This window comes from Anarrhichthys ocellatus, unplaced genomic scaffold (assembly GCF_004355925.1).
Source record: "Anarrhichthys ocellatus isolate YVR2014 unplaced genomic scaffold, GSC_Weel_1.0 scaffold63, whole genome shotgun sequence".
NCBI classification, from domain to species: domain Eukaryota; kingdom Metazoa; phylum Chordata; class Actinopteri; order Perciformes; family Anarhichadidae; genus Anarrhichthys; species Anarrhichthys ocellatus.
Genome location: NW_022280093.1, coordinates 671,412 through 694,814, shown reverse-complemented (window position 1 = coordinate 694,814; position 23,403 = coordinate 671,412). Strand labels below are relative to the sequence as shown.

The following is a 23,403-nucleotide window of genomic DNA, read 5'->3' as shown; positions in this document are numbered from 1 at the left end:
GAGAGAGAGAGAGAGAGAGAGAGAGAGAGAGAGAGAGATGATAGAAGTCTAAAACTGGTGAGAGTCTTTGAGGTCCCAAAGAGACAGGAATGAAGCAAATCCTGAAGCCTTCTGCAGCAGACCGGAAGCAGAGCGATGACGTGGTTGAGGACTGTCTGCACACAAAAAATGATAATAATGATTCAAATATAGAATATACACTAGCTTTCTGACAGAACATGCAGGCCTTGCAGCTTCTTATTGCCCGCGACGCATGATTGACAGGCTGCACAGCATCCTACGATTGCATCGAGCAGAGTCCCCCCCCTTTCATTTCATCATCGGGAGAGGAGGAGGAGGAGGATGATGATGATGATGATGAAGGCCTTATAAATGCAGCTGAGTCCACGGTGTAGCTGCAGAGCCTAGGCATCGGTTTAATCAGGGAAATGGAAGCAGGGAGGGAAGGGAGGAGGGAAGGAGAGAATGTGAGAAGGAGATATGGAAGGCGAAGTGGGGGTGGAGGAAGGACAGTGGAGGACGGACGGAGGGAGGGAGGTAGGGGGGGAGGAAGGCTAATTGAGGAGGAGGGTGAATGTAAGAGCGTGTGTGGGGGGGGGTGGAGTTGAAAGAAGGAGCCGGTAGCTACCAGCTGAATGGATGTGACCTCCGCCCCCCTCGAGGGAGCAGCTGCTTCTGGCTCCCACCTGATTTATGAGGTCACTTAGTGCACACAGAGGGCCACACCCAGGGCCTTTTCTTCTGGACATGTGACGTTTCTCGTGTGTGTGTTTGTATTTTTGTCTGTGACTGATGTACACCTTATGTGCGACATTGTCCCCTCGAGACGGAAGTGATGAATATGCACTTTGTGTTTTTTTTTGCAGTGTCCCTATGGGGACAGGAGTGATGAACGTGCACGATTGCCCTCCGTGACACATGCTCGGTGCCGGAGAAGGGGGGGGAAGGTGGGGGATGTAAAGTGGCACAAATAATTGCCTGTTACAGCCATTTAGCTCCGCCACGTGCACACGCACGAGCGTGCACGCTCACTCGGCCCTGCAACTGACGATCCCAGAGGAGCAGTTATCTCTGTGATTTGTAGGCTCTGACCCACAGCACCAAACCTCTGCAGTCTCTCCTACATTCTGAGGGGGGAGGGTTCTCAAAACCATATGGCCATTTTTAAAACTCAAGACGCTGATCTGTTTTATGTGCGGCACGATAATCTCCTTTGGCTGCTTCAGTTCTGTTCTTCTGGAAATTATTTTTGCCACAGATTGGTCTATTTGTGGAGCTAGATTGCGGGGTGGGCCCTACTCTTGGTTTTTGGTTTGTGACCTCCAGAGCTGGTTTTAGCCAAAAATGCTTGCTAGTCTCCATCCACTCTTCTTCTCCACATTGGGCTCAAACACTTTGGAGCCTTTTTTTTGGCAGGAGGGGGGGGGGCTCTTCCTTCTAAAAACAGCCTCTGAAACACTGGTGAGGAATGGCACCGTTAAAGCTGACCCCCTCCGCTGAGAAAACGAGGCTAAACACATCGTGTTGGTAGTAAATAGTAGCCGACGTTCTTTAATGCGGGCTGCAGGTTCTGTCACACTGTGTTGATTGTTGTGACAGTGTGCAGCTTTAACTGCGAGGGCCTGTGGGTTGAAAAACTTTTTATGTGCCTTTTCGTTCACCAAAAACGACGTAGCTGAAGGACACAAAAGAGTTTTTTGTTTGGAAATGTGGCTTTACTCACCGACATGAACGCTGGCTTGTCTTTCACCCTCACAATAACATAGCTGTAATGAGAGAAATGGCCATTATACTGCAATGGAAAACTGGTTCTGGGTATCAAACCTCAATAATTTGTTGGTGCCAATTAGAGATAGTATCGAATACTGTTTCTTTAATGTGTTTTGGTGTATTTCTGCCTTTATTAGACCTGTGAATGATGGCAACCATTTACAGCATGGGCAGTCAATGTGTTTACCAGGTTTTCATGAGCAGCATACAACTGTATTTGAAACTTTTATACAGTTTATTAATTACAAATTATTTGTATTAGATTGTGCCGTCTCTCAAGTCCCCAGGCAGAGGCAAGTTAAGTATAGAAGATAATGGAAAAGTTGTCTTTAAATGTCATGTTTCCTGTCACCCGAGACAAAGAAAACCAGCAGATCCTCACAACTGAGAAGCAGAAATGTTGTGCCATTTAAAAAGAAAAAAATCTTTATTACTAAAATAGTTCCAGATTATTTCTCAACTAAGAATGAGCTGATCAATTAATCGTTTCAGTTCTACTTTTAATGTATGGAAAGAATATGATTTTTGGTTTTGACATTGAAACTCAAGTTACAGCAGTAATATTGGAAAACAAGAAAGAAACAATGTCCAGCCCTACTGTATTCAATATTTGATATCTATAATGTATCATTTTCTCCAAATATGTCCAGAAATGTGATGGACACCACTGACTGCATTGTTAGTCAGTGTATTTAGCTGATTTTTAAGTAATATTCCAATTAGCTTTATCTATTAAACAGTATCTAAACCCTCTAGAATTCTGTGCTTATAAAAACGACTTTGTTTGATATTTTGACATCAGAATTTGTCCTCATACCTCTGATCAGTTACTGAGCATCGATCAGCTCCCACGAGCCTCCATGAGCGAGAACACATAGAACCGGCACAATGCAAACACTGTTCTCCGTCTGAGTGGACGTGGTCTGGGAGTCTCAGGGGTGCTGAGTGAGTCACCAGCGGTCCGCCAGTTCAGAGACAGAAACACATCATAGCACTGTGGCTCCATCTTTAAAGACGCTCATTGGTCTTAAATCCCTCTATCTATAGGTGATGTGGCTCGATAATAGGAGCGGATTGTTCTGACTGAACCAGCACAATGTTATACATATAAGACTGCTGCCGCTATATAATATAAGTGAAATGGTATGCAGCAGTGTTAAAGGAGCTCCACAGAAACAAGTGCAGGTATTGTACTTAAAATGAGGCGGAAATATAAGAATAACTCGATAACTTATTCATTCCTTTTTATTCAACACCAGCTGTTACAGTTCAGGATCATCAAGCTTCTCTAAAATAAGTCTATTGTGCTCATTAAGTGATACGGCACAGCTGGAATGCAGCTTTAGAACGCGATGTTCAGTCAGTGGGCCCCTTGAGAATTCAACCGATATTCCTCCACTGCTCCCAAGAGGAAATGCTTTTAAGGTGGGGGGGGCGTAGTGCTACTGTTTTTGCTCCACGGCTTTCACTCTGCCGTGATGGCGGAAACGGAGGCCCTGCAGTTCAAGTGTCAAAGTCTGGGGCCTAATGAAAGACATCTGAGTGTCGTTAAGGTGCCAGATTTCGAGCATTATATAGGGCCTCAGCGGACAGACAGCAAAGGTGTCTGCAGCCGGCCCTGGCTGCTGGCTTAAAATCGGGTTAAGACCAAACTGTGACATATCTAGGACTTAATGCAGCGCTTTCCACTTAGTCTTTGTGACTTGTTAGGTTCTGCTGGACAGCTTGTGTACTGCCGTTTGCTCTCTGCGCTGCTGTTCTCACTGAAAATGAGGGTAGATTGCCACAAAAATAATAACTTTGTGAGCCCATAACTTTTCATCTAGTGGCATCTTCAGGGGAAATACGTTGCCTGCAAATGCTAGCATGACATGACATGTGTACAAACTGGCAATGTCCTGCACCAGCTGTGTGGACTTGCGGTGACTTCTTTTCTAACAGACACAGTCTGTCTCCCGGTAGCAGCAGCAGCTCTCCTCCAGCAGACTGACGGTTGGGACCATTAGCTCCTTGTCTCCAATCCCCCACACACTGTTGAATAATCACCTCGCTGCTGTAAATATTTGTCTGTAACCGCAGACTGCTCATCATGTATCTGAAGTACTCCTCTCGCTGTCTCGGCTGTGCAGGTGCTGCGCTGATTTGTTGCATACGTAGACACAGAGAATCAACATCTGTGACAGCTGTTTATCAATTTCCAGTGAGGTCCCTTATGGCTGTATCGCTAGCACTGTGTATGGAGCAGTTTCCAGGCCTGTTTAGCTTTCCACAGAGCTTAGATTACAGCGATGGCCCCGTTTACGTTTAGGAATCAGACACGCTTGATTCACAAAGACAATATGCTGCCGTTTTGGCACAGAGTTTTCTACTCTCTGTGACGAGGTGGCCTGGTCCTCTCTCTCTCTCTCTCTCTCTCTCTTACTTTCTCAATTGAATACCAGATATGTCATCTTTATGGCTTCAAGAGGGAGATGTGGCTGGCTGCCAGGCACCACGATACAGGCTTCCTGTGCGATCCCAGCCGAGCTTCCTGTGTTTCAGCAAAGGAAGGGCCGACTCAGCAAAGACAGGGTGTTTGGGGAGGCTTACTGTACAGCGGATCCCAGCCCCCACAGGCGGAGCCCTCTGGTTCTATTGTCACAGGCAGGCCAACCCCCCACAAGATCCCCCGAAAACTAGCCCGCATTTCAGCCCGGGAATCGGCCGCTCTGCCCTCCTCTAGATCTGCTTTCAGAGGATCTCCATGAACAGTTTAACAGATGGTTTCCTAAAAATGTCAAATTTCGCAGATGCTTGAGCAAAGCTTGTCCACTGTCGAGATAAACTTCACAAACGCAACAGTAGAACAGCATTGTAGATATTTAATTATGTGGAGAACACATTATCTCACATTGTGCTCACATTTAGCCATTTATCTATTGTAACATGCGTTAATTGTTTAGTTTTACCTTCTCTCTACGGGGTTTGAGGCAGATTTGTGTCTCCTGTGATTCAAACCAGCACCTTTTCACAGAGTGATTGCAGAGGCCAGGTGGGGAGGACGAGTCCGAAATAACTTGTTAGCGCTGCACAGCTATTTTCAACACAGTGATGGAGCCATGAATAGTGATACGTGGACCACCTGGCCCTCCTCCAAAAGGTTTTGTTTCTTGCCTCAATTGTTTCTACTCAACTGCTGCGGCAGGACGTGCCGTGATGAGATGTGAACCCCCGTTCTATATGAACGTGTTTCGGGCACTGAAAAGAAAAGCAGAACTGCTTAAGTGTTATAGATTTTCTGTCTGGAAATATCATGAATTCCTTGCAAGGCAGTATCCCCCTCCACCCCCACCCAGAGGTGTATCTTTAGCCTCGTACATACAAGGGGAATGCCGGCAGGCTTCGAGCCAATGCGTGTGGCTAAGTGTTTTGTGTGGAAAGTAGAGCAGAATCTCCAAAAGCAGCAGTCTGTGGAGCTACTCATAAAGCTGGTATTTAGGCTGTAGCCACTTTTGTTCTGTTGAACTATTAGTGGATGATTATGAGTCCCTTGCCAAGCCATTTGGGAAACTGCTTTAAAACACCTGAATAACTCTTCCTCAATAAAAAAAAACATGTAGACAACTTGTACTACCATGTCACTCAGCTACAACATTGTTCGGATACAAATTCAGCAACCTCTCCCTACACTGACGTTTCACCATATTAAGCAATAAAGGGTAACTTTTTCACTTTTGAAATCAGATCACACAAGCGATAAGACACACTCTGGGGATTTGATGCTGCAGGCTTAAAGAGAAATTGCGGTTTATTTCCACCTTATTATCCACCGTATTCCCATAACGTATTGTGGCTCCATGGCTTGTGCTAACTTTGCACTCGGCACATCCGAGGACTCAACACATCCCTACATCCGGGGCAACTTTCCTGCTGACCTGTGTTTTGCGTTTTTGTGATCCTGCTGTGGAGGTGATGTGTTCCCTCTCGGCTGATGTAAGGCAGGTTTGATTGATGGACTTCCACCTTTTATCAAAATGCTTCTTCTATTTTTCTCCAACTAATGCTAAAAGGAGAGGTGTGCCAACCAAACCTCGACTGCAGAAAATGCACAGTGAACACAGAAAAGTATCGTGGTGCCTATGTTGGCAAACTTTAGATCGATGTTGCGGTGTAATGGACATTACCAAAGTCAGTTTGCTGCCTTTATGACTCTTTCTACTTGCTTCCATTACACCATGTTTGAACATGTCACCGATAAACATTTGAATGAATGAATGTGCTATTATCCTGTAATGGTCACTGAGCAAATGTTAAATATTATCTCTCAATGTTATACCTCATTACACTCATTACTTTGCATGTCTTTCCTTCGGTCGATATTTTTTAGAATATGCTCAAGGTCCTATCGATGCTGATAATCTTATTAGCTGTTTTTACAACTGTGCAAAGTAGTTTTCATCACCGTTGTACCCTCATTTAGGTTTTTCTCAAAACGGAAATAGAAGCTGATGTCTTCAACACATATCTGTATATTTCTTTTTGGCTAAAAAATAAAGCATGGCAGCCTGAATCAGACGTGATGGAAACTCCTCTGTATTGCTTCTCTTTGCTCAGAAGTTCCACTCCAACTCTAGCGTGTTCAATACCGTTGTTCTCTTTCTGTCTGACCAAGCTTCTTCTATTGAGGAATAACTTGAAAACTGGAATGCTCTTGTAATGTGGAAACATTTCTTTCTAGCCATTTTTGTGCCTCCGTCCCAATTGCCTGGAGCATTTCTCTCATGTTTTTTCTCCTGTGGAAAGACCACATCGGATTGTCTGCCCATATCGGTGTCCTTGTGGCAAAGAAGCGCCAAAATACTTCCAACATGTGCCTCATTAGTATTATTTATCACACGGAGGCTCTTTTGGCAAAGAGGCAACGGTGAGTGGGAACACTTTAAAGGATCAGACCCTCTGTCATGATCTCAGAGGGCAGCCTGATTCATTGCTTTTGTCCGCTATGAGAGGGTTCCTCCGGATGGTGGTGGTGGGAGGTGGTGGGGGGGTGGACAGAGACACAGACTGACACTGTTTGGTATTCTCCTTCAGCTCTGTCGGGCGGCTTGTACGTCTCAGAGCTCAGACGTTCCCCCGCTCGGTGCTGTTTTTGAAGGGTATGTGAAGTCAAGGGGCCACTGGTGTGGCTTGGCTCACAGTGGAGGGAGTGAACTGAGCAATTGTGTGGGTGTTATGGTGAAGGAGGGAGAGACAGAGGGAGGATGGGAGGATATGATGCCAGAGATTTGCCAACTGTATAGAGACTGAGTGCATCTTGGAATTGTTCAATGAAATAATAACTCAAGATCCTCAAAGTATATAAGTCTCAGATACTTTAGCTATGCAGACCTGTTGGCTTTTGACAAATGTATCCTTCTATTTGCATTAAAAAGGCCTGAACAACCAGACTAATACTGTCCAAATGAAGGAGGACCAAAAGGCCAAAGGACTAACTCAGTAGAGGCGAGAAAATTCTGCAAGTTCCTTCTCCTTTGGACTTGAAGCAAACCCTCTCCCCTTTCGAATTGTGCACCGCCCTTTCCTGTTTTTCCTCCTTTTCCATTCCTTCTTTTCACGGCCGGAGAAGAACAGTCCCTCTCCTACAAAGAGCGCTGTGACTCTGAGCCGCCAGCTCCTTTACTGCCACAGTCGGTGTGTTCTTTACTGTGTCGAGCTCCCTGACTCCGCTGGTCCTAATTCATGGCAGCGCTTGCTGAAGTAGCACCTCTGTGCACTTGCAAATGCAGCTCAATTTAAAGGAAAGTAAATCCACTTCATAGCGGAGCCTTGTGTGGCTCAATTAAGCTGGTTTCTCCACGCCAGAAGTTTTCACAAGGGGGGTTTTCTGGGACCTCCAGACGTTCCTAGAGTGGACAATCAGGAGTTGTACAACTGCAACACTTTGGCAACAAACTGGGGAAAGGTGGTTGCGGGAATCAGGGTGGTACAAACACAGCATCCCTTTTTTTGGGTCTCACAGCTTACATTTCCCCAAAGTGCAGCAGCGGTGGTGCAGGTTACTATCCTGGTCATCCTGGTCAGGCAGCGTTCATGTCCCTCAGGAATGCCTGAGAAGCTCGAGCCCCTTTTTAGTCACGCACCGCAGTGTCTGCCATGCATCACCGTCTCCTGCCAACTGATAGAGCTTTGGGAAGCCCATAAAACACAGGGCGGCTGTTAGTCACAGCTCAGGTGTGTGTGACAAGTGGAGAGGCGTTGAGGAGTAGAAATGTGCACGTATGCATGCTGGTGTTTGTCCGAGAGAGGCAAGAAAGAGCGTGGGAGCTGCAAAAAATGTAAGAGAATAACCGGTGCTGCTCTATCTTGACTGTGGTCGGGAAAATATGTGGTTTCTGAGCATCGGGCCTCCTGGAACTTTCCGGAGAGGAGTGCAATTCATGGCTGTGGTCAGGGAGTGCTGCTAATAGTATTGTCTTCCTAACTAAGCATGTATGGGAAAACTCAAAAACATGGTTAACACTGGCTAGGAAAGTCAGTATTTATTTATATATATGTAGAAAGGAATTTTTGTAGGTGGTCATTTTACGTTAAACTATTGTGGATCGCTGCGCTATTCAAATGATTTGGTTCATATAATGGTTCAAATCTGGAATTACATTAAGGTCACAAAGAATACATTCACAGCTTTACTTCTGAACAAGACTTGGAGTCTATAGCAACAGTGGTGGCTTTGTAAGGCTGGACCTAGGCACAGCCCATTGCTTTGAGCTAAATGCTAATGTCAGCGTGTCAATATGCACAGCATGACGATGCCAAAATGCTTACGACAAAAATGTCAACCTGCTGGTGGCCCTAGAGGAAAAGTCAGTCCGAAGCCAGTCAAAGTAGGGTTCATCCTCTTGAGACCAGGAATAAAGAAAATTCATAGCAATAGATCCAGTAGTAGAGATATTTATGTGGAGGATGGACTGACAGACCGACATTTCCATCCCTAGAGCCAGCCAGCTAGCATGGTTAAACCCTCACTCGGCTGCAGCTTCTCATTGGGTTAAAACACAATCCAGTGGAGAAAAAAACCTTTTTATGAGCAGGAAGCTAACAGGATAGCTAACAATGCTTATCTACTAAAGAAAAGCAGGTTGCAAACCATGCTTTCTAAACGCACAGCTGCTTCCTGTACAGATATAACAGAGACCTCATTTGCTGAAAAAATTTAATTTGTAGCTGATGGAAAGAATGTTTGAGGCAAAAAACAAACTCAATCAAAATTAATCCAAACTTTTTTTTTTCAAACCACATCTTACAGTCTTCGTCAATGATGATGAAGGTTTTCCAGAGGATTCAAACTATATTATTCTTGGCTGATAGATAAATATCATTTTAATGTATGACGTATTTAACCATCTTTATTCTGCTGTTTTGCTTCTAAAATGGTACAGCCAAGATTTGTCATAGCGGCCATGCTAACCAAAACCACCTTGAAATTTATGACGTCTGACCTCTGAACTCTGAGCCTTAGAGGCGCACTTAAAGGCAGCATAGCATCCCGTTCTCAGCCCTTTCTTGGGCCGCTCTCTGTCCTTTTTCTCTCTGCTATATTTTACTGTAGTTTTTTTACTGAACATTCTTTCTTGAGGCTGCTAAGCTTCACAGAATTGAGGACAACGTGGTTATTTTTCTAACTTGACACCTCGCTGTCGTTTCTTTGGACGTCGTTTGCATTTGAATAATTCCTTGGAGCTGAAGTCAAAACCAAAGCAGGAGAGAAAAGGAAATATCTGAGTGTGTGGTTTTGTTATAAGAGGAATGTGAACCTAAATTCCTTCATTTTAAGCTTGATTTTCCCTGAAATCAGTTCCTCTTACATGCACATACCATACACCACGAACTGCTGCTCATGGATCTAACACTGTATAGATCGATTGGCTTCAGTATGGTGTGGTGTTGATGGTGTAACAGTGGCGGGAACCAGGTTAAATGTGGTACTGATCTCACATGGAAACACAGCACATAGACTTATACACTCAAACACAAACACACACAACCACACACAGACACACACTGCCCATGTACAGCGGTAGAGATTCCAGCCAGCTGATCTAATCTGGGGGTGCTGTAGACAGGCCGTCTGCCCCTCTGTGTCTATATAAACGGACACACACACGCAGAGTCGCACAGGCACTCAGGAATGCATCACTTAACACCGCGCACACTGAACGTCAGAGCTTCCTTTACCACAGTGTAAGAGAATGCTGTCTTTTAATGTAGCCTCTATGAATAGCCAGCAACAGCCACTGCTCTAAGAAATGAAAAAGAGAAAAAATATGTCCCTTTATCACTGTCTGTCTCTAATTTGAACCTCATGCTTAAGTATCCAATGTGGTAGACATTAGCTACTGAGAAGATTGTCTTAGAAATGGCTCCCATGAGTTTGTGATCTTTAGTCAGGCGGGATATTGGTTTTACATTCCAAATGTTAATTAGATTCAGCACATGCTGATCCCTTGCCAGTGCACCTTCATACAACACCAGACCATTGATTCGGTGTCTCTCTGTGGGAGACTTCGCAGCTGTCGCTTATTAGAACTGCCAATAAGAGGTGGCAAGAATCCCAAAAGCCTTTCAGTGCTAACTAAATCTTATATAATCTTATAATGGTGGTGAACTGCGGACATTGTCTAGAGTTTCCCTTTCACAAATATAGCACAGAACAGGAGATTGTCCGTTTCAGACGCGTTCTCGAAATACTCCTTTCGGTTTAGGCGAGGCGTTGACCTCTGGGTGTCAGGACATGACGCAAAAACAAGGGATGCACCGTTCCAACTTTTTCTGTCCCGATACTGATACTGACACATGGGCTTTTGAAACCAAGCACAGATCCGATACTAGTGTTAAATTCATCAAACATTGCTTCTTTAACTTTGTAAAACAAAGTCTAACAAATACATACAAAGATATGAGTTTATTGAATTGTTATTCATCAGTAAAATAATAAATCGTACACCAGCAGCATGTTAAAAAAAATCTTTTATAATTACAATTTGAGTGTAAACCTTTTTAATGCAGAAACAAATTTGTCAAAACTCCAGAATAATGTATACATTATATAAACATAGAATTTAATTGAGTAGATTGGCCCCATTGTCACCGATATCGGGCTTTGCTATTTAAGTCACTATTGGCCAAATATCTGAAATCGGTATCGGTGCATCATCTGGCAAAAACACATCGGCCACATAGCTGGTTTGTAATTGGGTCATATACAGCTGAGTTTCTTGCTGTTCCTTGAATTTGTCTGACAATTTTGGGATTTGGCCCCGACTGACAAACATCTCTGAATCGTGTTGTCTCTCCAGTTAGACAGTTTCTCTGGCGTCTTTGTGGGAATGACCCTTCCTCTTCACCATCAGATGTTTGTTTACTTCCGGTTTCACGCCAGCCACATGACAGAAACGTCACTAACTCGCCCACTCGTGTGAATTCTCCAGACAATGACCCGTCCTATTCACACACGGCTCAATCAGTCCTTACACAGACTTTACACTGAGGAGCCGGCAGGGTAAAGTCTGTTTTAATGTCCGGTCGAACTTATTCGGACACATGCGGTTTCGATTACAGCTCCTCCGGGCAATGCAAAGATAAGCTCAGGGTTTTAGTGCACGTGTGAAAGGGGTTTCACAGTGCAGACTGTAAATATTACCTCAGCTCTGTCCCTTGATTATTTATTGTCCATAAAGCTATAACCTCAAACTCAAGGAAGTCTTCTCTGGCCATTTCTATGCATGCTAACAGTCGGTCGGTTGGTCTTTGCGACTATTTCAATATTATGTGCAGAAATTCATGGTCCCCAGATGATGTATCCTAATGACTTAAGTGATCTCCGTAACTTTCCTCTACTGCCACCATGAGCTTGAGAGGTTTTTGCTTGTATTTCTTGACACAAAAAGTCAAAGTTTGTATTAATCTAGCATAATATTTTCACATCTAGTGAGTTGATTGGCACCACATTTGTACAATCATCGTTCCCAAGCTGTTTATCCCCTGATATCCCAAGCTGTTTATTTCTGTTGACACCATGAGGTTGAAATCTGTGAGTTGTCAACCAAGTGGGTTGGTTGTTCTGCCATTTTGGTCCAAAGTCAAATATCTTCCCAATTATTGGATGGAATGCTCTGAAATTTGGGAAAGACATGCATTCCCATCAGGCTCAGTTGTAATGTGTGGTTACAGCTAATTAGCAAATGCTAGCATGCTAATACTAAGATGGTGGACATGGTAAACATTATATCTGATAAACATCCGCATGTTAGCATTGACATTGAACGCACGTTGGAAAGCTTTTGCTCAAAGCACCGCTGTCCTGGAGCACAGTCTCACAGAGCTGCTAGCGTGGCTGTAGGCTGCTCACAAATCAGCCGATTAGTGCAGAGAAAGGTCCTTCAGCTCACTTATCCTGAGTGAGTCATAAGCTTTGCATTAAGAGGAGGCCAAGATGCAAGATATGGCTGACCAAAGGGCCTGCTCATGGACAAAGGATCAATATACACAACCAGAGAGGGGGTGACTCAAGGGAGCTGATGCTATTTACAGTAAAAGGGATTGTTAGAAAAAAGAAGGCCGGGGGCAAGTCAGTGCCCGTGTCTGTGCGTAAATGTGAGCATACTGTAGCCGACATGTTTGTATGTGAAAGCGGTCATAATTTAATTAGCTGTCTGCTACCCTTTGACCGACTGAGAATAGCCAAGCCCCCTCTTTCGGATACTTTATTATCTCCGATATCCATTTACACATTCAATCTGTCATCTCTCAGGGACGCTCTCTCGCTCCTCTGGACCCTTTTGTCCAGGAAATTACGAGTTCAAGCTTTCAGGCTTCGAAGGACAGCTGCTATTCTTGTCGACAAAGACATAGTCACAAATGACAAATTGCCTCTGAAAACAGCGCTAGCTCTTTGACGAGACGACAACACATTTGAAAGATTTCTTTTCTCCTTGTGTGTATTTTCAGATGGACCTGAAGCTGCTCTTGATTACCGCATTGCTAGGAGTCTTTTGTTGCGGTAATGCTCAGAAAGGTAAGATTGGCTTACGTACTGTATTGCTGTAACATCATTGTTCTGTCACATGATGTCATTCTTGTTGACGCCAGCACGCACAGCAAACGTAAAAGTTCACAATATCTACGGAGGCCGGCAACTTTATCTTAACGATGTCATTGACCAGAGATCCACCTAAGGAGCGTATAGTATAATGAAAAGAGGGAATGTCTCCAATTACCGCCGAGCCACGTGGTTTTCCAGACGAACTGATGTGTAAACACGGGGGGCTTAACAGGCTGCTTACTTTGCAGGGCCTGTGCTGTGACCCTGCTCCCTCTGACTCTGCCTCCTCCTCTCTTCTCTCTTTGTTTTCCATCCAGAGGGGAACGAGTGCATCAATGCCAACGCAAAGTACTGCGGCGAGTGCATCCAGGCCGGAGCCAAATGTGGCTGGTGTAAAGACCCGGTACGTGAATCGAAGCCGTCAGCTGTAATTGCTGCTGAGAAATGCCGTATTGATGCCATTATGATGCACTTAGTGCCCAATGTTGGGCTGCAGCAAACGATTGTTTGCGATCATTTTTTATAGTAATCGATTACTTGTTAAGCCTCTGAAATATCAGCAAATAATGCAGTCATCACAGTTTCCCAGAGCCCACGGTGATGTCTTACTAAGTTCCTAGTTTTGTTGGACAAGTCTGAAAGCTATTTACTTTACAACTATTGAGCCGAAAAGCAGAAAGACTTCACCTGAAATGATAAGTGGGTTAATCGATTAGTTAACCAACAGACAATTAATCGGCTACTATTTTTATATCTGTCATTTTCAAACATTTCATATTACCAATGCGAAGATTTGCATTGGCCCTATCTAGAGCCGGTGTTTGGTTTGTCCGTTCTGGGCTACTGTAGAAACATGGCAGCCGGCTCCGTTAACAGGACCTGCTCCGTGTGTAGATATAAACTGCTCTTGCTAACAAAACCTTCTTATTGTTCTTATTTTCAGGTGATTATACCTTTGAGAAATGAGCCATATACGGTATATTAGATTCCATTTCTTCTAATAGATCCCTCAAATGCTACACAGTGGTCCCTTTAATCAAGAAAACAAAAAGTAGAAAATCAATGATGAGGATAATTATCCTCACATTTTAGGAGCTGGGACGAGCCAAGTATTTTTGCTCAAGGAATAAATAAAGTGATTAAATGATTGTCACAATTGCTCCCACTGTCATTGATGGGTCCCTGATTTTTGTCGGTCTTTTTTGCAACAGCAACAGCTTTCACAGACTGAGTAGTACACCTTCTGATAAAATTGATGGATCGTCCCTTTAACTCTCTCTGTGCTTCTGCTCATAGAACTTCCTGAAACAGGGTGAGACCGTGTCGACCCGCTGTGACGAGCTGCAGTCTCTGATAAGAAGGGGCTGTGCCGATGCGATGATCGAGAACCCGCACGGGGAACAGAAGACCCTCAACGACAAAATGGTGACACATCGCAGAAAGGGATCAGAGAAACTGAAGCCGGAGGACATCACTCAGATCCAGCCCCAGAAACTCAGCCTCACCCTCAGATCTGGTGAGATTACATTTAATTAAGCTTTTTTTTCTGAAGCTATTCTTTTCTTCTTCGATTTGAACAGTTTTTGTTTTTTTAATAACGGTAACTTCATTGTAGGTGAGCCACAGTCTTTCAACTTGAAGTTCAAACGAGCAGAAGATTATCCCATCGACCTGTACTACTTGATGGACCTGTCCTACTCCATGAAGGATGATCTGGAAAACGTCAAGAACCTGGGAACAAGTCTCATGCTGGAGATGTCAAAGATCACTTCTGACTTCAGGATAGGTGAGGATTTTCATTATGAAGTGTTTGTTTCTGTTTCTTTACTTTTGGGGACAAAAAAATGAAAACCTTTCATTGTCGCCTGTTTCTCTTTGGTTCACAGTTGTTGGAACTACTGTATTTATGAAACAATATGATAATAAAACATACTGTTGGAGTCTAGATTAATTTTTTTTAATTCAGAAAAACAATATATTTATCATCGTTTCTTCTTGTAAAACAAAATATGACGTGTGCTTATATAAGCTAGTACTAATCAATAATATCAATCAATCAATCTGCAACCTTTAGTGTAGTTTTTGTGGAGCCACGGTCTTCTGTAGCTCCGCAATGCACTACATTTCAAGCCCGCCCTCTCTTTTTTAGCAGTTTAATCAAATGTGTAGGATTTGATTAAAATCCCTCTTATTACTGTTCATTTTTTTTAGAATCAGTGTGACTTACACTTTCCAAGGAGATCATTATCTCTGTTCATTGCCAATAAATGTCCATAAATCTGCTTCGAAATCACAGAAAAAAAGACGCTCGTTGGAACTACAGAGCTTTCTCAAGAATCTTCACATTTTAAAGTTTTCTTCAGTTTCAAAGCAAATTGATAATATTTCTCTGCACACCCATGTGTACCTTGCAAACAGTAACTGCTAATAGCTAATTCCGCATACTTTTAATGGTGACAATTTGCCAAAAATGTAAACATGTAGGCAAAATATCAGGGCTCAAAGTAGTTGTCTGGAAATTCTGAATCCGACTGTCTTTTGAAGGTTTCGGTTCCTTTGTGGAGAAGACGGTCATGCCATACATCAGCACCACCCCTGCCAAGCTGCTGAACCCATGCACAGGTGACCAGAACTGCACCAGCCCGTTCAGCTACAAGAACGTCCTGAAGCTGACCAGCGACGGCAAGAAGTTCAACACCCTGGTGGGCCAGCAGCACATCTCTGGAAACCTGGACTCTCCTGAGGGGGGGTTCGATGCCATCATGCAAGTGGCTGTGTGTGGGGTAAGCTGTTTCCCTTCCCTTCAGTAATACTGTTGGAAATAATCATTCTCAGGTTCTCAATTCAAGCTAATTTTCCCACAATTACGCACTCGCTCTGAGGGATACGGCGCCAATAAATGTGTTCATGTGGTGATGTGTGAAAAGGGTATTTTATGAGCATCTAGTGTTTACAGGGGATTCTTGGATGCAGTGATAATCAGAAGTTTGTGTGCCACATTGTGAGCTGCTCATATTCTTCCTTAGCTTTTATATGATGTATCGCTGTTGGCAGACAATTATGACTTCATAATTTGCGTGTTTCTTTCTCATTTCTCAGGATCATATTGGTTGGAGGAATGTGACTCGTCTGCTGGTGTTCTCCACTGACGCCGGCTTCCACTTTGCTGGCGATGGCAAGCTGGGAGGCATTGTTCTGCCCAATGATGGAAAATGTCACTTGGAGAACAACGCGTACACCATGAGCCACTACTATGTAAGAAGATCTGTGGTTTTTTGGGCCTGTTCTACATGCGGGTACGTAACCGCTACTCGTGTTGACTGCGTGTTACATTGAAAATGTCCCCATCTTGTTTTCAAAAAGGATTATCCCTCCATCGCTCACCTGGTTCAGAAGCTGAGCGACAACAACATTCAGACCATTTTTGCAGTGACTGAGGAGTTCCAGCCTGTTTACCAGGTCAGATCTTATTTCTTCGTTTCTCTATCTGGCACTCTACTTCACTTTTATCTCTTTACTGTTCTTCATTCCTTCGCTGTGCATGCATGTGATTAGAAGAGTGCGTAAAAAATATCCACCCGAGCTGATACCTCTGTTATGAGTTATGGTAGCATCCCCATAAAAGCTCAAATTATTTCCTTGTGCCATGCTGTTGCTTTTTCGGGCCAGTTCAGCCCAGTTCCATCTGAGTTTGTTAAAGTTATTTCATGACGTGGCTGCAGAGTACTTCAAAGCTGTAACAATTCTAGCATTTCAAGGTTGAAACAATGTTGTATCCATCTACAGTATATCTGGAAATAAATGATTCAACCAGTATATTTCCAGGCTGTAATGAAATGCAATCACGTCTTGTTGTTGTTTTTTATTAACAGTGCTTTGATTAAGCTTTATTCTAAACTTTTTTCTTCTCTCCTCAGGAGCTGAAGAATCTGATACCAAAGTCTGCAGTGGGCACTCTGTCTGCCAATTCAAGCAATGTAATCAACCTTATTATAGACGCTTACAATGTAAGTACACTTTTATTAAGTCAACAGTTGCTCACGTGAACCACACTAAAGGTTGTTTGAGGTACTTATCCATAGTCAGAGTATTACCTACAGTAGAAGGCGGTCAGAACTCCCCCAGTTTGGAAAAGCAGACAGGAGTACCAGGATGAGAGCAAAGTAATGTAATGCTGTGGACGGGGGCAGCAGCAAAACGTATTTCAGACACCTTGAAAAATCACTATCAGTTTATGTGTACGATCTATTTCGAGTATTTCACCCCTGTACGGTCGGACAACCCTTTCCAACACCTATGCTCTCTATACCGCCAGACACCTTTGGCAAAAACAGGGATTTTACCACGCTTCACGCTTCAGTTTCCCGCCAGAAAGAGCTGTCTGACGGCAAGGTGAAGCAGTGAAAATATTCAAAATATAGCTTACAATCATACTGATAGGTGGCTGAAATATGTTTCGCCGCTCGCCCCGTCCACAGCAGTACATTGCTTTGCTCCCGCGTTGTTACTCCTGTCTGTTTCTCTAAGATGGGGGACGACAACTGCCATAGGTAATACACTGACTATGGACAAGTACCTCCCACAACCCCACTTCAAAAGATCCAAACTATCCCTTTAAAGCATTCAACATAGTGACTGAGTTGGACCAGTCAAACACATTCCCATTTAATTATCAGCTCATCCTTTGTCTACGCTGTCAAAACAAAGCTACCAGATGACATTCCAGCATTATTGTTGTTATCTCTTGGCAGTCTCTCTCGTCCGAGGTTATTCTGGAGAACAGTAAGCTTCCAGAGGGAGTGACCATAGCGTACACGTCCCGCTGTAAGAATGGAGTGGTTAGCGAGGGCGAAAGTGGACGGAGGTGCTCCAACATCTCCATCGGAGATGAGGTGAGTGCTCCTTTCTGTTGCATTTCACCAGGAGAGGATTAAGCCTGAACACACACCACCATTCAGGACATTAAGAGACAGAACATTAAGTCTCATTAAATGTAGATAATTAATGCAAAAAAATGGTTTCTCAGTAATACACCACAGGGATCATAGTATCTTATAATTATATAAATGCCTTAACAAATACAGACACATTTTATACTGGCAGTTTGTGAACTTAAAGTTAAAATTTAAATATCTTGTTTAAGTCTATATTTTGGGAAGAAGTGGTGCACACAGCTCCAAATCTTAAATAATCATACCGGACTGATGATGGCTACTAGCTGACAAGCATTTGCCCATAATAAATAAAAAGACACTTTATCTGTGAGTGCCAGTGTTTTGTTTCTATTTATTCAATTACCCTTTTTATTGCCTCAATTCCAAGTCACATTACACATTTTTAAAAAGTTAGACATTTTCCATATTCTTAACAAAGACGCGTCTGTCTTTGCCGTTGTCATAGACAATGACTTTAACTGTAGAAGCGTATTTATTTACCTGTGTGTCTGCAGGAAACACACTGCCACAAAGCCATGATATGCTTGTATATAGACATGTTCTTGCTGGAAACCACTGAAATACTAGATACACAGCTATGTCAATAGAAGATTTAACAAGCATTATTTATCATACACAGAGGATCAAAAATAATCTGTACTCGCCTATTCGTGATCTTTTGCGTAACAACATGATGTATTTCATCCAAAGTCATCAGACTTCCACTTATGCCAGGCCTAAATTATGAGATGTCAGATACTTAAAAACCACAATTTCTCTAATTCGCACACTGTGTTGCACAAAAGCTGCTCTCTGTCATTGTGGTTTGCTCTCTGAGTCCGAGTCTCCCTCTCCTCCTTCATTCCTAGGTCATGTTCAGCATCAGTGTGACGTCTAAGGGCTGTCCGAAACAAGGCAAGCCTGAGACCATCAAGATAAAGCCCCTGGGATTTACAGAGGAGGTGGAGATTATCCTCAAATTCATCTGCGAGTGCGAATGCAACAAGGACGGCATCAAGAACAGTCCGCTCTGTCACTTCGGTAACGGGACCTACGAGTGTGGAGCCTGCAAGTAAGTCTGCGAACGTTTCCACAATCCTTATTGCACCATATGTGTTTCGCTAAAAAATATCCGAAAGCTTTACGTCTCATGTACAGTCTCACTTGGAGAATCACAACCTCTCCCTCGTCTCAGGTGTAATGAGGGCCGAGTGGGCAGAAAGTGTGAATGCAGCAGCAACGATGTGGCCACAGAGGACATGGACAGGACCTGCCGTAAGGACAACGGCACCGACATCTGCAGCAACAACGGCGACTGTGTGTGCGGCACATGCGAGTGCAAGAAGAGGGAAAACCCCGAGGAGAGGTACAGCGGCCTGTACTGCGAGTGCGACAACTTCAACTGTGACCGCTCTGGAAACAAACTGTGCGGAGGTGTGTATGACGGATCTCGTCTCTCTGAATTCCAGATCTCAGCGCGCAGGCTTTACACGGATGATGTCCAGAGAGAGAAAAGGGGCTCATTAAAGCTTTCATGCTCTTTTTCTTCTTGTGTTTTTCCTCAGGGCATGGCTGCTGTGAGTGCAGAGTGTGTGTCTGTGACCCCATGTGGACCGGAAGCGCCTGTGATTGCTCTCTGGACAACAGCACATGTATGGCGAGCAACAAGCAGATCTGTAACGGCAGAGGAATGTGCGAATGTGGCACCTGCAAGTGCACTGACCCCAAATTCCAGGGTCCCACCTGTGAGACTTGTCCTACCTGTCCAGGAGTCTGCACTGAACACAAGTAAGTCTCAAAAGAAGATGTGTTAATATGCATTTCCTGATACTCGTGTAGTTTCTTTGTTGGTATTGCTGGGGAGAAAATATCCATAGGCAGGAAAAAGGGAGCGAAATCTTCAAACAGAAGTAGAAAAGTAAAAAGGTTCAATACTGGGAAAGAATTAAAAAAAAAAGATATCTCCTCTCTGGCCTCTAATTGTACACTTCCCAAGGATATCATTGTCTCCATCCATCGCGAATAAACATTCATAGATCTGCTCATCATGGAAAAAAAGACGCTCCTTATAACTCCAGATCTTGCCTGAGAATCAGCACTTCTTTAAGGTTTCTTCAGTATCAAAGTAATCAAGTGAAAGCTGACTGTATGTCAATGAGTAAATTAAAAAGAGGAACTTTTAATAGCTAATTCGGCATACTTTTGATGTTGCTAATTTGCCAACATGTCAGCTAATAAAGGGTAAAATACAAGCTAAAGTAAGAAGACATCGGTGTAATTGTAAGTTTTTTTGCTTTAAATTTGCGTATCCCTTCATTAGCAAATCTCAGTGCTCATTAGTAACGACAACATCCCGCTCCCACCAGAGAGTGCGTCCAGTGCCGGGCGTTCGGCACCGGTGAGAAGAAGGACACGTGTGAGAGGGACTGCAGCTACTTCAACCTGATCAAGGTGAAGGAGAGGGACAAGCTGCCCCAGCCCAACGACGCCTCCTACCCCGTGATGCACTGCAAGGAGAGGGACGCCAATGACTGCTGGTTCTACTACACCTACGCCGTCAACAACAACACGGAGAAGGAGGTCCATGTGGTCGACTTGCTGGGTAAGCAGAGAGCTAGGCTAACGTGAGCCAGGGTGTGGAAGGTTTCTGTTACAGAGAAAGCTAATTACAGGGCCTGGGTTGCAAAAATAGGGCATTTGTTTATTCACTTTCAGCCGTGTGATTGTACGTTATTCCCGTGGTCTTGTTATTTTTGCACTCTTATTTCAAGCTGCCTAAACACTGCTGCGCCCCACTGTTTCAGACTGCCCGGCTGGCCCTGACATCATCCCCATCGTGGCGGGCGTGGTCGCCGGCATCGTCCTGATTGGCTTGGCCCTGCTGCTCATCTGGAAGCTGCTGATGATCATCCACGACAGGCGAGAGTTCGCCAAGTTTGAGAAGGAGAAGATGAACGCCAAATGGGACACGGTGAGTGTTTTGGAACCGTAATCGGCTCCGTGAAAGACGAGAAAAATACGTGTTTGATTTTTTGCACTGATTATTGGCAGAAGTTTGGTCGAGTCACTTAAAATGTGGAAAACAGGTGTTGTTCGGCTGCTCTGCAGAGCCGTCCGCTGAATTAACATGTAAAGATCATTCGTTGTACTTAGCAGCAGAAGAGATTAGCAGACTTGTTAATATCATCACAAAGTGTCTCGCTCACATTCTCTTCAGTCGCACAGCTGTGGAAATAGACTGAATGTGTTGCTTTTGAATGGCGCTCAAAATATTTTAAAAAAGGGAAAATGTCAGGGACTGTGAGGACTTTTTTTGGGAATGTTATGCACTCTGAGCATAGCTGGACTTTTTTTTTCCGGGGAGTGGCTACAGCTCCTCCCCTCCCGGTTTCCTCCAAGCTGTAGCATCATCAGCCAACATCAATATGACAGAAGAGTGGATTTCTGCACAGCTTCATGTGCAGTGAAATGTCTCCACCTAGTGGTGGAACAGTGTCACAGACGCAGACTATGGTGGGTTTGATGATGCAGATGTTCCCGATCTGTATGTTGGGGTCTTACTTATTACCATGGGCAGGGCAACATAGGGCTCCACACCCCTTTCATTTTGAGAGAAATGAGAGAGTGTTAGTGAAACTCTGGGTAACCGGGATTTCCTGACAAGATAAGAAGGCAAAGCAACCAAAAGGAATTTCAAAGATACTGCATGAGCTCCTTCCTATATGCTCTCTTATGATTGCAACCACACCATCCTGATGCGTAGCCTCAACGGAGTACTTTTTTTTAGTACGTTTAAATAGATCACAAGTTAATGAGGGTGTCACACAATCTGGGAGGGTTGGCGTTTGTTTGATTTAGAGTAAATGTCGCAATATGTATTTCCTTTTTGAAAAGGGTCTGCATATATGAATAAAAAGTGGGACCAAGGTACAAGAAGAGCTCATTAAACCCCCAAAACCAGAGTCTCTGTTTGAAGGGACTGTTCGCATTAGCTAGCAGTCTTGTTCAAAAGTCACAGGGCTCAGCCAAATGTCGAGAGGTCTGGATCACGTTTTTTTGCTTGTGATTCATTAATATGTAGTATCAGTTACCAGGTCTAATATATTTTAAATAACATTTTTCTTCTTTTTTTCTACATAATTAAGCTGTAGAGTGCCTGCGTAGGCTTCAGTGATACAACATTACATTTAACATGGCTACTTAAAGCAGAATATCTCTATCTTAAGAAAATATAACCTTTGTCAGAGTTATTTTTTTCATATTTTTTTTTATGATTTCGTAAATGTCTATATCTGAGAAGGCGGTGTGTCAGTGTGGATCTGTTGCGGCAGGAAGAGTGGGACCGAGTCCTCTTCATGAGCAAACTACTGAAGTTCAGGATCTGTTTTCAACCAACAGCAGAACGTCAGAACTTTTTTAAAAGTATTATAGGGCCATCATTAGTATTTTTACTATTATGAGTTTTATTATTTTTGCCTTTATTAGAGAGATGTAATGAAAGATGGGAATGTCATGCCACAAAGATCACTAGGTTAACCATCAAACTATTCCAGAAAAGGACACAAAATAATAGCCTGTGATACGTAGAGTTGGAGTGGAGGTGCTCTGGTAGGTAGGCTCTGAGGATGGGCTTTGTCTGTCTGTAGCCACAGGCACATTGCCTCAATGAGGGCTTCCAATAAAAGAAGTCTTTATTGTAAAGTGTACACGATCCGCATTTAAATTGTGAAAAAGGCTCATCACAAACATGCCGTCCTTTCATCACTTTCACTGGACTTTATTCCTACTTTTCTCTCTTTATTCTGCCATTTTTGTATTCCTTTTTTTCTGTGTTTTTCCTGCTAAACTCTATTCCGACTTCTCTACATGTAGCAAGAAAATCCAATATACAAGAGTCCTGTCAATCAGTTCCAGAACCCACAATATGGACGTAAAGCTGATGCCCTTTAAGTTTGTATTTCCTTTCCTTTCCAAGTCATTTTCCTGCATGGGCTTTTTACGTGTGCCTTGATTTCAATCAGTATATATTTTTTTCTTCATTTCACCTGTCTTTTATAACTATCAAGAACACAAGTAGGTAGTAGGAAGAGAAATATTACCTTCATAGTTTGTAAAACAATGAGTGCATGAGTGTGCTGTGACAATCGATACAGCTAACTAAATCACAAAACCTGGTCAGTGTTTGAGGATACTAAGTGCAGAAATGGCCAAAACCTTGTCCGGTGAGTGTGAAATGTGTTTAAATACGATGCAGAATCTGAACTTCTTGATATTTGGTACGGCGTCACAAAAGCATGGCTGTGTGCTGAGTGTGATCAAAATAAATAACATGTACAGTAATGGGATGATGCTCTGTTCTGATGACGCATTTGTTTTTCTGTGTGATTTGCTAAATGTGTCAGAAAATCTAACATAAAAGTTGCATATTCATTCCTGACTAATTGTCCTGACCTAATTGTTACTTCTATTTCTGCTCTGCAGGGTGAAAATCCCATCTACAAAAGTGCTGTCACGACTGTGGTCAATCCCAAATATGAAGGAAAATGAAGGCATCATAGTTTTCAATGAACTCTGCTATCAAGGATCTGACGACTGCAGTATTTAACACAAATTGGGGGG

General features: G+C 43.4%; 1 protein-coding gene across 2 annotated transcripts in view; it reads left to right on the top strand.

The window, feature by feature from the left end:
* Positions 1 to 23,397, top strand: part of itgb1a (integrin, beta 1a) — a 24,290-nt gene extending 893 nt beyond the window's left edge. The window contains exons 2-17 of one of the 2 annotated variants that reach the window (XM_031872379.1): positions 12,757 to 12,823; positions 13,168 to 13,253; positions 14,147 to 14,366; positions 14,466 to 14,636; positions 15,395 to 15,633; positions 15,950 to 16,105; positions 16,214 to 16,309; positions 16,768 to 16,857; positions 17,602 to 17,742; positions 18,654 to 18,856; positions 18,980 to 19,218; positions 19,350 to 19,572; positions 20,151 to 20,386; positions 20,589 to 20,755; positions 22,657 to 22,734; positions 23,266 to 23,328. In XM_031872379.1, the coding sequence (XP_031728239.1) occupies positions 12,757 to 12,823; positions 13,168 to 13,253; positions 14,147 to 14,366; positions 14,466 to 14,636; positions 15,395 to 15,633; positions 15,950 to 16,105; positions 16,214 to 16,309; positions 16,768 to 16,857; positions 17,602 to 17,742; positions 18,654 to 18,856; positions 18,980 to 19,218; positions 19,350 to 19,572; positions 20,151 to 20,386; positions 20,589 to 20,755; positions 22,657 to 22,734 (2,412 nt within the window). In that variant the 3' untranslated portion in view covers positions 23,266 to 23,328. Of the gene's footprint in view, positions 1 to 12,756; positions 12,824 to 13,167; positions 13,254 to 14,146; positions 14,367 to 14,465; positions 14,637 to 15,394; positions 15,634 to 15,949; positions 16,106 to 16,213; positions 16,310 to 16,767; positions 16,858 to 17,601; positions 17,743 to 18,653; positions 18,857 to 18,979; positions 19,219 to 19,349; positions 19,573 to 20,150; positions 20,387 to 20,588; positions 20,756 to 22,656; positions 22,735 to 23,265 lie in introns of both variants that reach the window. The other variant, XM_031872380.1, reaches the window with a different exon arrangement.
* The last annotated feature ends 6 nt before the right edge of the window (positions 23,398 to 23,403 follow it).